Source organism: Xiphophorus hellerii, chromosome 13 (assembly GCF_003331165.1).
Source record: "Xiphophorus hellerii strain 12219 chromosome 13, Xiphophorus_hellerii-4.1, whole genome shotgun sequence".
Lineage (NCBI taxonomy): Eukaryota > Metazoa > Chordata > Actinopteri > Cyprinodontiformes > Poeciliidae > Xiphophorus > Xiphophorus hellerii.
Window position 1 is genome coordinate 14,184,404 of NC_045684.1, and position 14,341 is coordinate 14,198,744.

Consider the following 14,341-nt stretch of genomic DNA (forward strand, 5'->3'; position numbering starts at 1 on the left):
ATTTTTAATTGTGAAATAGTCTCCATTTTAGTGATTGTACTTGCGTGTCTGCTCTGATTTCATTATTAAAAGGTAAATGACCTGCTCTTTTATAACTCTTTGTCAAATGTGAGGACTCCAAGGTACTTTACACTACAATCGGCGAATTAAATTTTCAGTTCAGTTTATATTGCACCATTTCACAACAAATGTCATCTGAAAAGTAATTTCAAATTTGTCACACATGCATTCCAATTGATCCTTGTTGTTAAACAGTGCATCAAGCTCAGTTTATTATTTAAATTAGTTTAAAAAGTTTTCTGTCTTTGCATGTCATTGACTGATAGCATTCACTCCTCCTGGACGAGCACATAGCATCCGTGGACATGTGCTTGGGTGGCATCATTGACTTTACAGAAGTCCTTCATATTAAGCATGCATGTAGCAACAGTAGAAAGGAAAAACTCTCTTTTAACAGGAAAAACCGTCCAGCAGCACCTGCCTAAGTACTAGCCACCCTCTACCACGACTAACTTGATATTTGAGAAGACGGAGCAGATACACAAAAAACATACAGAAGAAGTGATATTGGGAAAATACTTTTAATCAATCTTCCTTCAGATGTAGTGAAAAGATTAACGTTTTTTTGGCTTGTTTCACCTTCATTCACACACATTTGAACAACTCCACCATGACATAAAATGTGTCCAATATATATAGCATGTCATGTTTTATTTTTAATATTAAAATTCATAAATATGTCAGCCAATGTTGCATAAAAGAATGTCTCATCTGGGCTAAATCCCTTATATTGAGATGATAATAGCACCTTTGCCTCAGACAATACTTGTAGGTCTTACATAAAAAATGTGCATCCCTGCAAAGACTCCTGAAGTGGCAGAATAGCAGGGTTTGTATGTGTGTCTTCTTTAACTTCATTTTTCTTAACCCACATTTTTGCTCCGTCTCTTGCTGATCCATTTTATCCTCTCCTTCCAACTTGTCTTTCCACATCCATATATCTCTGTAATGACTGTCCCTTTAAGGAGCTGTCAGTCCCGACACCTCCCTTTAAATGCCACAAGACACATCCAATCTATCTCTCACCTATCTACAAAATACAGGTGTGTGTGCATGCAAGCACACATACTATTTGTGCGTTTCTACATTAACGGGCGTCCCTTCCGGGATATGCATTTATATGACCGCTTTAGCCGTTGTGTGTGTGTGAGAGAGAGATGGGTTTCGTTGGTAAGTGATGGGATGGCCAACAGCCTAAACAAGCTTTAGCTCAAGGGGGAAATGCACACTATCTATCTAACTGCCTGCAACAGAGAGAGACTGAGACAGACTAAGGGGGCAGAGGGACAGGATACTCACTACATTTATCATTTAATAGTGGGAACAAAAACTGCTTTTGACACAGTGACATGAAATTGTGTTGGGAATGCTATCAAGAAGACACATAAGGTAAACAAAAATTGTTCAGTAATTAGAAATGTTGTTTTGGTATTACTACTGGCATAAATAATATATCATATTCATCTCGTTATGGCTGTGTATGTTGCTGTGTACCATTGCATTAAAATGCATTCATTATGCAGTTTGTAATGTATGGACTATAATGAGATCATACCGGCTGGCTAATGTACTCTGAACACTATATGGCCAAAGAAATTAGGATATTATTTAAAATGTATATAAAGTGGTAATGATTAAAAATAATGATAACAGTGAAGAGTATAGTTGCAGAAAGAGCACAGTTTATTTGTATTTACATATTTTTTTTAGTGTGAGAAAGATTTTGCTTTTTTGGGCAAAAAAAGTTAATCCACCATCTAGCCTGTGTCACAGATTCTCTCTTCGGGCTTGAACAGACAGTGGCGATGGCCCCTGTCGACTCCAAAGACAAACCTCCTCCTCTTCCTTCCTCCATGACGCACCACAAAAGGATTTATCATCCTTGAACATCACAGCTACGCTGAAAGGGATAGCAAGTAATGGATGTTTGCGCTACTGGATGCCAATAAGTGTGACAAAGTGAGAAGCACGCAGACATGCAGCATGAAGCTGGGTACAGACAGACATACGGGCAGATACACACTGATGGCTTGCGATGAGATAAACGAAGATGACAGCTGAAGCATTAAAAAAAAAAAAACTAAAATCTATTCTTCTTTCTCGGGTGCACATGCACATTCATGGGCATGCGTGCAAGCTGGCACACGCGGGCGTTCTTGCAGGGAGCTGCAGGAAGAACCTGTTTAGACTGTCACTCTGGTGCCTCCATTTAAGCATATCTGTTTGAGGGTTGATGAGCTTTACTCTGCCCTTTAGTAACTCAGCGCGTATGTGTTTTAGAGGTCATCAAGCTACAAATGTGTTCTTTCATTTATGATACAAGATACTCTGAGTCAGCAGAACGTAATCCAAATATAGGAGTAAAGAAGGTACAGAATACTTATTTTAAACAAATATGCTTAGATAATTTGTAGTAGAGTAGAACAAAATGTTTACCCACATGAGCAATTTTAAGTAAATGTTATCACATGGTTGGTGTTTTAATTTGTTGACAATGGGCTATTATAAAGCCTGCTTATGCTTTTTTTGTTTCACATTCAGATGCCATTTGGGTTTTTCTAAACTCATTTATTATGCTGTTGTGTAGTGTGGCATATGCTCCTTTAACAAAAAGTGGAAAAACTGGATAGCAGATGATTAAACGGCTATGAAATATACAATATGACTCATCAGAAAAACTCTGCTGGAGAAGAATAAATAAAAATCTCTTTGGAACAGGTGAATTTAAGCTGAAAATGTTTTTGCTGCAGATGATCTGCTTGGAAATGAAGAGACATTGAGGACATGCACAGCGGATACACATGGTGGCCACTAAAAACTCACTAAGCACTTTGATATCGTAAGCTGGGTAACAACAAATATTCATTGGTGTTCATTTTCTAGTCTTTATTGCAAGCTGGAAATAGTTTCAGAAATGTTTATTGTTTTTAGATTAAATACTTTGCATAATCTGTCTTTCATTTACACATTGCATTGCAATTATGACATAAATAAGAACACATACAACCAGTTTTATTTTATTACAAACAGTTTTAAACCTTAGCCCTGTGTCAGTATCATCTTGGTAATAATAATAGAGGACAAATACATAATCCTGCTCTGTTTGACCTAAAGTTTCTGATAAGGTGATGATTTGAGAATTTTGGAATTTAACTCCTTAAAATGCCGTTTTAGCGTCCAAGATTTCAAGGTGTATTATTTAAGGAACATAATACGATTTTGCTTTGTTGCTGAAAATATTTTGTAGAAAGATTTTCATGGCAAAAATGTGGATTTCAAACATTTTTGTCTTACCTCAACACATCCAGAAAAAGAAATGAATAAAAAAATTCCCCGACAGATGTTTTTAGTCTTGGATTGTCCTGGCCTCACAGTGGGTACATTCATTTAGTGATTTTCCTGTCACCTTCTCTGGGGTATATTAAAATTAATGTTTAGGTTGCAATGTAGCTCACATCTCTCTCTCTCTCATGTTATATGTTATTCTGATGATGAATGGACTGGGTCATTGAGGAAGCTGGAAGGGTGACCTGGAAAGTGAATCTGCTTGTGTTTGTGCATTTCTTTGTTTTGTTTTTTTCTGTATGACTAATTTAATGGATAGAGTACCACTATGATCAAGGACCCTCCATATCTCCCCTCACTGCATCCCTTCTCAAACCCAGACATGCACATGCACACTGAGCTACACACACAGATCAGGAGGGCTAGTGAAACAGTGATTTATACGACACAGCAATGACTATTGACCACATGTACTTTAACCTGAAAAATGATTTGGTGTGCAGTCGTGTGTGTGTGTGTGTGCCACTCAGGGAGGTGTTGTTAATCAATCAGTCACCGGAGACCCTGAACTTTGAACACCCATGAAGGAAATAAATCTACTGGACATGAAGATGAAATAGAGGGATGGAGGGGAAAAGGGGGTTATCGACCATTTTCTTACCACAGCATTAACTTCTAACCTCACTCTTTATGTAAATGCAAGCACATCATTTTAGTATTATACAGAGATGTACAAGTATGTGTAAATGAATATTACATTTCCTGAAATATTCAGTGAAATTGTCGATTAAAAGTTGCCATTTACATAGATTGCAAAACCTTTACAGAAAACTTTCAGATCAGTCATCAGAAGCACAGTTAATGAACAAAAATTGGATGAATTGGATAACAAGTACATCACCAAAGGATTTGTTGAAATAAAATAACTCTAGATACTTCTGATTACAGCAAATATAGGTTGTAGTACCACAAAAAAATCAAAGAGTTCATTAGTAGGAAAGAAAATGGCCAATAAATAATCAAGAAATATCTATGAATTTTTAAAATGAATCCAGATAGGACTGATAAACTTCAATCAGGAGTCTTGGTTGTTTGTTTTCTGCAGGCCTTATTGAATATAATAATCTCAGAAAATACCTGATAATTGCTTAGTGACTGTGTGAAGTCTAAAGAAAATTATAAGCTGCTCATTGAAGAAAGTTTAATCATAATACTCATAATGCCTAACTTTTTCCAGAGAAGGTGTTAAATGTAGGTTTCCACATGCCTTGTTGATGTTTTACATCTAAAAATAGCCAATAAAGAAAAGATTCGGAAATAAAATCCTTTTGCAAAAAAACCACACACAAACACGAGTAAAAAAAAATCCATCCACTATAAATGGTGCTACAGCATAATGTTTTATGATGTTTAAGGGTTTAAATCTTAGTAATGCAAGCCTTAAGAGTCCATGAAACCCAGAATATGGGACAACGGACCAAGACGTTTGTTAATAAATGGTTTTTGTTTCTCATCCTTGACCCCCTAATGGGCATAATTGCAGTGTTTCTCTTGTTCAAGACACTTAGTTCAAGGTCTGGGGCAGCTTGTTGTTGTACTCTGTGGAACCCTGGTCATGACCTATTAGCAATAAATTGGATCAAATGTTTGAGGATGAAAGATCTAAAACTTGCGCAGTGGGAGGTCACCAGCAACGGAGCTGTGAGACACCGCTGTAAGACAGATTTGTCAGATCCTCGTATGAATATTAACTGCATTTTGCATGATGAAACAATATAGAAATAAAAGAAATGGGATGATGAAGAAGAAAGTTAAAACAACCACACAAAAATATTGAAACATTTCTTAGCTACATATCAGAGGTTTGGTTAAACATAGGTTTGGTTTTCAGAACCAACAACCTGATGTGGCAGGTTTCCTCTGGAAGCAAATGTATTGATGTATTTCTTATATCTTTTAAAACCAAAACGAAGTGTTTGTTTTAATTGCTAAAACTATCAAATGACTGTTTCATGTTGCTACGACAATGAAACAAACCTTATTAGTATTGATTTATTCATAATCAAAATCTTCTGGGGCTGTTGTTGAACTATGCAGTTTTGGGTGTAATTGGGACCTATTTAAGGAAAAGAAAATTAAAATCACACGTCTCATGTGGCATATGAAAATCCAATATCTGAATACTTTTATACTTCTGTTACTGTTTCATACCATATTAGTTATTCCACATCTTTACAAGACTTGTAATTAAACACAAATAGGCAAGCCTAAACCTGTGTAGACGTGCCTTTACAGTTGCAACTAATCCAATGGAACAGCAAACAAAATTTAAGGTTTAGGCTTCAGCCGATCATTACCTTTTTACAGCCTTGTAGGAATTTGACAAACTGAAGAAATACTAAAGTGTGTGGTAATAGTATGAGATTTTTTGTAAATAATGTAATGAAAAGGTAAAACCCTTTTCTTGTACTTAGTTTTGTAACTTGCTTTTGAATGCAGTTTATGTGGAAAATCAATATGTGTGCAACATTATTTCTTTTGGAAATAGTACAATCCAATGTGCTTTTACACAACCTAAAACACCTTGAAAATCTCCAAAACTGTGTAGTGACCTTTGTAAAAAGCTGACTACAGAGTTTCACATCAGATTATAACCTTTATTTGCAGGTGAAAATTGGTACTGATGTAGGAAAAGGTTGCTTAAACTATAAAGCAAAAGAGACACATATTCCCAACTTGTTTTACAATCATAAAACAGCCAGCCTAAATAACTTCTTGTTGTAATTTTGTGTGTTTTTCATGAAGGCTAAAAGAGTAAATACTTATGTTACATTGTTGCATTTGAAAAAAACACATAGCTATATCCTTAAAACCATACCTCCTCTAGGCTTAATATGACATAATAATATGAGAATATTATCATAATTAATGTATTAAAAACTTCATAAACATTGTAAATGTAATTGAGTCTTTTTCATCCAGTCAGTAGAAAACTACTTTTATATCTGCAGAGGAATAACTGGTTGAGTAACTGTGATGTCCTTAGGCTCTTTGGATTAAAATGACTCCAAATCATAACACTTCCTCTCCTGTGCTCAAAACTTAATGAGGTGTTTCTTTTCCTCGTTTCATTCTCAGTCCTCTCAATACCCTACCAGCAAACCTCCTCATCACTACAATACACACAAATATTAACATGTCATGTTTGTTGTGGTAAAAGATAACATCCACTTACTGTCCTCGTTTTCCTTTTATCTCACAAACAGTGGGTAATGTTATCTAAAGTGAAATTTATCAAAGAATTTAGTGTCTTTTATCCAGTGCTTGTGATTTTGACACAAATAGTTTATTTCTTTCTCCTCTCTCTACCTGTTTTTGACACGATTTTTCCAGGATGTACTTGGAAAAACAAGCAGCTTACATCTGGATGCTGTTTATTGATTTAAATTCATGGTCAAGTTGAGAACGTTTCCAATGGGAATAATGTTAGTCAATATAGATGTTCCACTGTGTTTTAAATGTCGTAGTGCATGTCAAAATAGGCTGGAAGATAAACACAGTTTGGACATATGACTTGTTAAATCAATTTTCGAGATGTTAGTAGTACCATCGGGAGTGAAATGAAGGATAAAAAGGTGGAAACGAAGGGCATTTGTTTTGGTCCTGTAGAAAGTAAATAAAATTAAAATTTGAATATTTATCTTGTCCTATATTGATTTACATTTCAAAGGTAAAATAAGAGACCAGGAGGAAGTTGAGGTTATCTACGTTCAAGCCACCTCCGATGATTAGCTCATAAATTAGGTAAAGTCATTTAGTTTTATTGTTTATGTAGTTACTGAGGTTGTAGTTAATTGTTTCTGTGACTACAGAGAAGACGGTACAAGTATCCATCTGCTTTATGTGCGATGGCATGATGTGGATTCTCTGTTCAGCTTGTCTAATATTAGTTAAGCAAAATGAAAACTAAATGCAATTGAATATGTCATTATTTAAAAACTGACAAGTAAAAATAGATTATGATGGGATTTTTTTTTATTGCAGTCTATGAAAATGACAGACAAATAAGAAAGTTTAATGCAACCTCTGACAGAGATCTGAATCTTATAATGGTGTAGAAGATAATAGCTTTGATAAACAGAACTTTGAGAGCGGTTTATCTCAGTCTCTTCTAAATAGTGCTTTACAATATCACATGCAGTTTCAACTGTAATGTGATGTAAGGTATTGGTAAAAGACTGGTGTGGAGGCATACCTGGATAGGGTTGGGATTTATTTTGATAAATCCTTTAAACCATGTTTGCATAAAATATGCAAATGTCGGCCGTCACTACCATACTCAGAATTAGAAAAAATCAAAATAAGTAGCATGAGAGTTTTTTGGTTTCAAAAATGCCCCATCCTGCCTTTTGGGTAGGTGGTGTAGCAACAAAAGTTTTTGTAAACACTGCCATTAATGTTTTAAGCCTTCTCTTTTCTACCAAAATGGCAGCATTAATGTTGAAAAGTATATTTTGTAGGTTAACAATGAAAACAACTAGATGCAGGAATGATAAATGACGGGCTCTATCAGCCATAATCGCTCAACTGCTTTGTTTAATGTTTTACATTGGAAGTTGTGTGTTGGATTGTATTACAATCCTGTGCATAGCTTCCTTTGTTGTTGTGTATGAGACAGTAAGAGCAAGGAAAGCACTCCAATGATATTAACCAGTTACTTGACTTACTGATGCGATTTCACGCTATGCACATGAGACTCTTGTGTGCACGTACCAACACCCACAAGTCTCTTTCCTAACCCACTTTCAATTTCTGTAAGGGAATTTTGCTTTCACTTCATAAATCTTGAAACATGTAAACCCAGAGCTAAATTGTGACAGAATAAAACGAGTGGTGTGTTTGTGTGTGCTGAAGGTTTGCATCTGCTGGAGTGAAAGTAAAGAAAATTAGATTCTGGAGAGGAAGCAGGGGGATTTGAGTTTTATTTTAATGATATTCTATCTGCTGAAGGGTAAAGAGACGACTTTATAGAGTCGCTATTATACCACAAGTTGCAAAAATGAGCACAAAAGTGGAAGCGGAGAAACACAAATGAAAATACAGTGATTGTCTAAAAAAAAGTCACCACCACTTCTCATTTCTTAAACAGTCTTGATAGATGACAAATCCTTTGGTCATGGAGAAGAAGCTAATCTGTTGCAGAGTATCACATTATTGGCATGGATCATGCAAAGAAAATTTCTTAGCTTCAATTCTGCCTATCTGACAAACTCTGCCTACCATAATGGATCATGAATTCAGTCTTCTGCCTTCCAGTTGAAGATATGTGGCTCCACAGTTAAACAAGGTTAAAAGTGGAAACATTGATAAACATCAGTCAATCATGAAACTAAACATGGAACCTTGATCGGTTCAAAACACCGGTCAGGTCTTCTTACTGTGTGTACTTTTACATCTATTTGTGTGTGTATTGCATAGTTATGCTTGTGAACAAAAAGATCTATGATGCAAGATACATTTCAGTAATACTTTGATACTAAAATGTATCACATTGTAGAGAGAAAATATTTCACTTAAGGTAAAAACTTTTATTGTGATAAGAAATAAAAATCGTCATCGTTTGTTGTTGATTCCTTCAAATAAACTCCCATGGTGGTATGATGTCCATATGCATTGTAACTGGTTATTTTGCCTGAAACCTACATTGTCATATATCATTTTAGGTATTATAGCCTCCTGAGACCCAGAAAAAAAAAAGTTTTTGAATTTTTTTTTTTTTTCACTACATGACTCTTTGGAGTGAAAAAACATCACTACAATTGAAAAAGTTTCAAAACATGTTATTATTTATTTATTACAGTATGTCCTTTGGAGAGGACATCGGGACTCTCTTGTGGCAAATATGAACACATTTTGAGGCCCAGGATGTCCTCTCTAAGGACCAACAGGATTTAACACAGTGGCATGTATGGTTTCAGAGTTATGAACAAAAAAACCTATGTCCTCCACAGAGGACAAAAATGTATTGCTGGGTCTCAGGAGGATATAAGATCAAAAATGAATATTGTATGTAATAAACAAATAAATAAATCAGAGTGAAGATTGATCAGAAGATAAAGTACTTGTAATGAAGAAATGCAATACTATTTTTACTTTTGTTCATGCTTTGTATAGAAAATGGATAAGATTCCAAGTGTTTTCATAAACATGCAAACTTGACAGCGATTGTTTGCAAATGAGAAAGCTGCTGCACTTGTAAATGTGAAGTGCAACTTATGCAACAATATTTTAAGATCGAAAAAGATTGTAATGATTGGCCCTACCACCTTACGTCTTTGCATTGCACTCAGATGTGTAATAGAAAGCCTAAAGGTTGTTTGATAGAATTAAATACAATTTAGCTATAGTGTCAAATTTCAGAAAAAGAAAAAAAATAACATTTAAAGAAACATGTTGTACGACAACTTCAAACCGAAAATGTTAAAATGTGGTTGATGGAAGAATAAATGATTAGCACAACAGGAGAGAAGTAACACAATGCAAGTATTTGCTAAATTGGCAGAAAAGGGAAGAAAAAGGAGAAAATGTAACAAATGTAGAAAATAAAATGAAAGAAAGAATGGCAGCTTCGGGAAAAATACAGAAAATGTTGCAGCGGCAGCACAAGGGCTTGGCTCTTTTCCAGACATGAAAAAGACCCAGCCCTCCTCTCCTCCTTCATGTTTCCTCCTCAATTAGCTGTCTCTTAGCTGAAGGCCCACCTGGGCAGTTATGCAGCATTTATTTGAGGATAAACGGAGAAATGTTGCTGAGCTGAGTGATTTCATTTGGACTTACCTTCTTTCTTTTTTTCGCTATCTCTTGTTTACTCATCTGCAGAGAGGTTTTAGTATAATAAGATCAATTGGTTGAGCACTTGCTTTTTATCAAATTGAAAGATCTAAATGAACCCATTCATCATTATATTAGGTTATTTAAAAATACAATATGCACAGTGCTTTTTTGTAGTGAACAGCTCTTAAAAACAGATTTCTTAATGGTTTCTTCAATGTTTTTTGAAAGAGCTTAAGAGGAAAATAAGGCTGACTAAGTCCTATCTAACATGAAGACGTTTTGCCTTTTAGTAAAATCTTGAGGCAAGGAAACGATGCTCAGACCTATGAAGGTCTTGGCACAAAATTTACAATAAGATATTTCCAATGTTCATTTGTTTCATTGATAACTAAAAAAGAAGCGAGAGATACACTTACAGGTAATGAAAACCCATACTTCAGAAAATTAGAATATAAGTTCACTACAAAAAAAAAATTATACTAAAATGATGGAATACTGCAGAGTACATCATCCATGCTTCAGTTCAGCTCAGGCCAAGATCCTGGTGAATCTAGCACCAAACTGCCATGCTCATTAAGGCAGGTAGTGGTAATTTTGCATGTGTGAGAAAATGCCAAGATGTGCTGGAAAATAAAATCCAAATATCCATCAAACTTGTAAGCAGAAGGAAAAGCCGATGGACTTCATGTAGCTTGGATTCTTTGCGTCTCTTTTCCCAGACTCTGGGATATTGGGCACCAAATGAAATGGAAATGTTACTTTCATCTGAAAACATTGGACATTTTGAACTGAATTACTGAACTAGTCAAGTTTTGTTGGAATGAACATTACTTAATGAGCTAATGAAAATATTATGTAAACCTTTCAGGAAGATACAAGACACCTAATTTCTTGTTTTATTTTATGCTTTATTTAAAATTGTTTGGTAATGCATAATTTTAATCACATCGCTCTGTTTTCTTCTTTCAGGTTAACAGGCTTCCAGGCTCCTCCCCCTGTCACCAGCACAGGGAATGTTTTCTCTTTGAGGTTGACCAGCGACTTTGCTGTTTCTGCTCATGGCTTCAAACTCAACTATGAAGGTCAGAACGTGTCTGTTTTTGTATAAATGTTTGTATGTCTTGTTTGCAAACTGGACTATTTTGCAAAAAAATAAAACAAAAAAAATAAAAATCTTCAGATATTCCTAAATTATGCTCAGAAAAGAGCATTTTGAGTACTATGGTGTGACAACAAAAGATGTAGATTTGGAAAATAAAGCTCCAAATATTCTGAAATGGCTAATAGCTGAAGCTGCATGTTTTACCCAGCCTCAGAATGATAAACACCACACTTAATTGTTTTCCAGCAGAAGGTCAGATTTCATGTTTTGGTTTTGATGCTTTCTTGGGAACTTGGTTTCTATTCAGTTCAGGTCTGTCAGGGAAGATGAACTCGAGATGAAAAAGTGAACTATTAAGTTGTTCAAGGAGAAGGAAAAGTGCCAGGTCTTGAACTCAATCCACTTTTTAACTACTGTCCACTCAGCAACAAGAAATGATTCAAGTGCATCCTTTTCCGGCAACTGGAGGCACTCAAACTTTCTGAATCAAGCAACAAGGTTACCGGAGATCAGTATCTGACGCTGTAGTGATTTAAAATCAAGATCATGACTAAAATTGTTTTACATTTTTATTTCTTTTGAATTAAGTTTCAGTGATAACAAAAATGCTTACTTTTTTGTTATCAAAAACAACAAAAACTTAAACTTTTAAGAAATAGAACAATTAAAACATTTCATGAAGGTCGTCGGGTGGCTCTTAGTCATGGAGAAAAAGTGAAGTGTGCAAATCTCAAGAGATCTTTAGCATCTCAATGTTTTTCTTTTAAAGGTTTAGGTAAACATCATGGTGAACTATTCACAGATGAAGGAAAACAGATGATTGCTTAAAATAATGGTTAAAATTAGACCTTGAACCAGCATATCCTTTCTGCTTTAACAGTTTTAGATCTGAGTTGTAGATTAGAACAACTTTGATGTCCTCACTGGGGCAATTAGTTCGAGTGAATTAAATAGGAGGGGGGAAAAGCATTAAATTGTTTTACCAAAGACAAAAATATAACTGTGTGCAAATTTGAAAGAAATTATGCAATTACATTGTTTATACGTTTATTCATGATTAGCTGTTGACATGTCAGCAGCTGTGTCATTCAGAGAGTGCAGCTACATTTGTGACCCTGTGGGCAATTTAAAAGCTCCAGGCATTTATATTTCTTCTGCACTGTCCCTTTCCAAGCTAACACACATTAAAGATGATGGTTTTTATCTCACAGTCTCATCACAAATGGATGTTGTATGATTATCTGGTGCTGTATGTTGCAATGTGGCAAAAGTTACTTTTGTACATGCAGTCAATATAAGCAATTCTACAGCCTTTTGCTAGCTCACCTTGGATCTATTTTTCTAGGCCAGTGGTTCCCAAAGTGTGGGGTGCGCCCCCTAGGGGGGTGCGCGAGGGAAGCGGTATGGATGAATGAAAAAAAAAGAAAAGAAAAAGTTACACAAAAGTGTTTCACCGTAAAGATGGTTTGTAGTTTGTTTTGTTGCAACCTGAAGTGTGAAATAAACTTCAGTGGAGTTTGAAAACAAAATATGTCTATAGGTTTATGTCTGGTTGAACGATGTGTGTGCCCAGTTGATTTTTTTTCTTTTTCTTTTTTGGGGGGGATTTTGATGTAATCCATACCGCGGAGAGGGGAATAAAATCTTTGGGAACCACTGTTCTAGAGAGTCCTGCTCAAGCTGGAGGCATAAAACAAAAAATGAAGCAGCAAAGCTCAGGTATCTTCAGAGATGCTAGAAGAATATAGATATGCAATCTAAACAATCTAAACAATTACAAAATATAAAGAAGGAAACTATTATATACATAAAACAACCACCCACCAACTGAAATCTATCATAGTTCATTACTGATATTAAAAAGTCAAAGAATTGCATTTTTCCATTAGCTCAGTTCTCAAAAGTTTCTTAAATACAGACCCGTTCCATAGATTTAAATATGATTAACAATGTATATCTTTAAATTAATTCACTAAGTGAAACACATTATCTAGATAAATTTTGGCTTTGAGCCTTTATTTCATTGAATAATTATGATTTTCAACTAATTAAAACACAACATCTAAGATAAGAATATTATAAGACATTTTTAATGCAGAAATTTGGGTTTTACAAAAAGTAAGTAAAATACCTGCCTAAATGTTGTTGTTTTTTTAATGTACTTTTAATCTAGCAAACAAGCCTCGTAACGCATATTTTAATTTATTGAATAGAACTTTACAATAGGATAGGATAATGGCCTTAAAATCATCTTATTTTAAAGCTACCCCAAACATGTGGACTATGAAAGAAAAAAAAGGCACATTTAACAATTATTGTTTTTACTCTGGGATCATTAAACTATGTTTTTGACCTGCTATCATCCACACCTGTGATACAACATAGAGTTTAGGATAATAACACGGTAAGGTAAAAATAATTAACAAAGCTTTTGCAGTAAACCTCAACATGTGCATTTTTTAAATACGTTTTCTTATAAAGATTATCAGAAAGTTTTTACAAAGTGAAATTGTGAATCTCGAAGCCTGCATTCAAATTGGTATACAGCTAAAATATTAACTGAATGAAACATCTTTGCTTTCAAATCTTGATATCCAATAACAACAAGATAGTCATTTACTGTGTCTTAATGCATAAAACCTAAAAAAAAAAAAGAATGATGAGTACTTTGCTTTTCCTCTCACTGTGTTGTATAGGTAAAACTAATTAGTATTTTGAAGTAACATTGACAGCAGCCCGTGTTCTGTGACTAAAATACAACAGGGCTAGAATAAATCTGATGTTCTGTTCATGTAAAATAGGGCTGCTTTGAAATTTCAGATTTAATCTACAACACTAAACGGGCATTTGTGATATTCTACTGGCATCTCATGGCCACAAAAATACATCAATGGATTTCCTAACTGTTATTTTAACAAACAGTATTGAAGAGATATCAAACCCGAATTTACATCTTCAAAACCACCTGAAATCAAGCTTTAACTTCATTCTAAATCAATATTAATAATGCTATTAATTTTTTTCTCTAAAAGTTTAAAATATTTCTACGTATAGTACATC

The 14,341-nt window shown here is 34.8% G+C and overlaps 1 protein-coding gene across 6 annotated transcripts in view; it reads left to right on the forward strand.

Moving 5' to 3' along the window:
* csmd3b (CUB and Sushi multiple domains 3b) overlaps nucleotides 1-14,341 on the forward strand; it is a 642,306-nt gene that overhangs the window by 357,517 nt on the left and 270,448 nt on the right. For all 6 annotated transcript variants that reach the window (XM_032580262.1, XM_032580264.1, XM_032580265.1 and 3 more), the window contains one exon: nucleotides 11,149-11,261. In XM_032580262.1, the coding sequence (XP_032436153.1) occupies nucleotides 11,149-11,261 (113 nt within the window). The remainder of the gene's footprint in view (nucleotides 1-11,148; nucleotides 11,262-14,341) is intronic.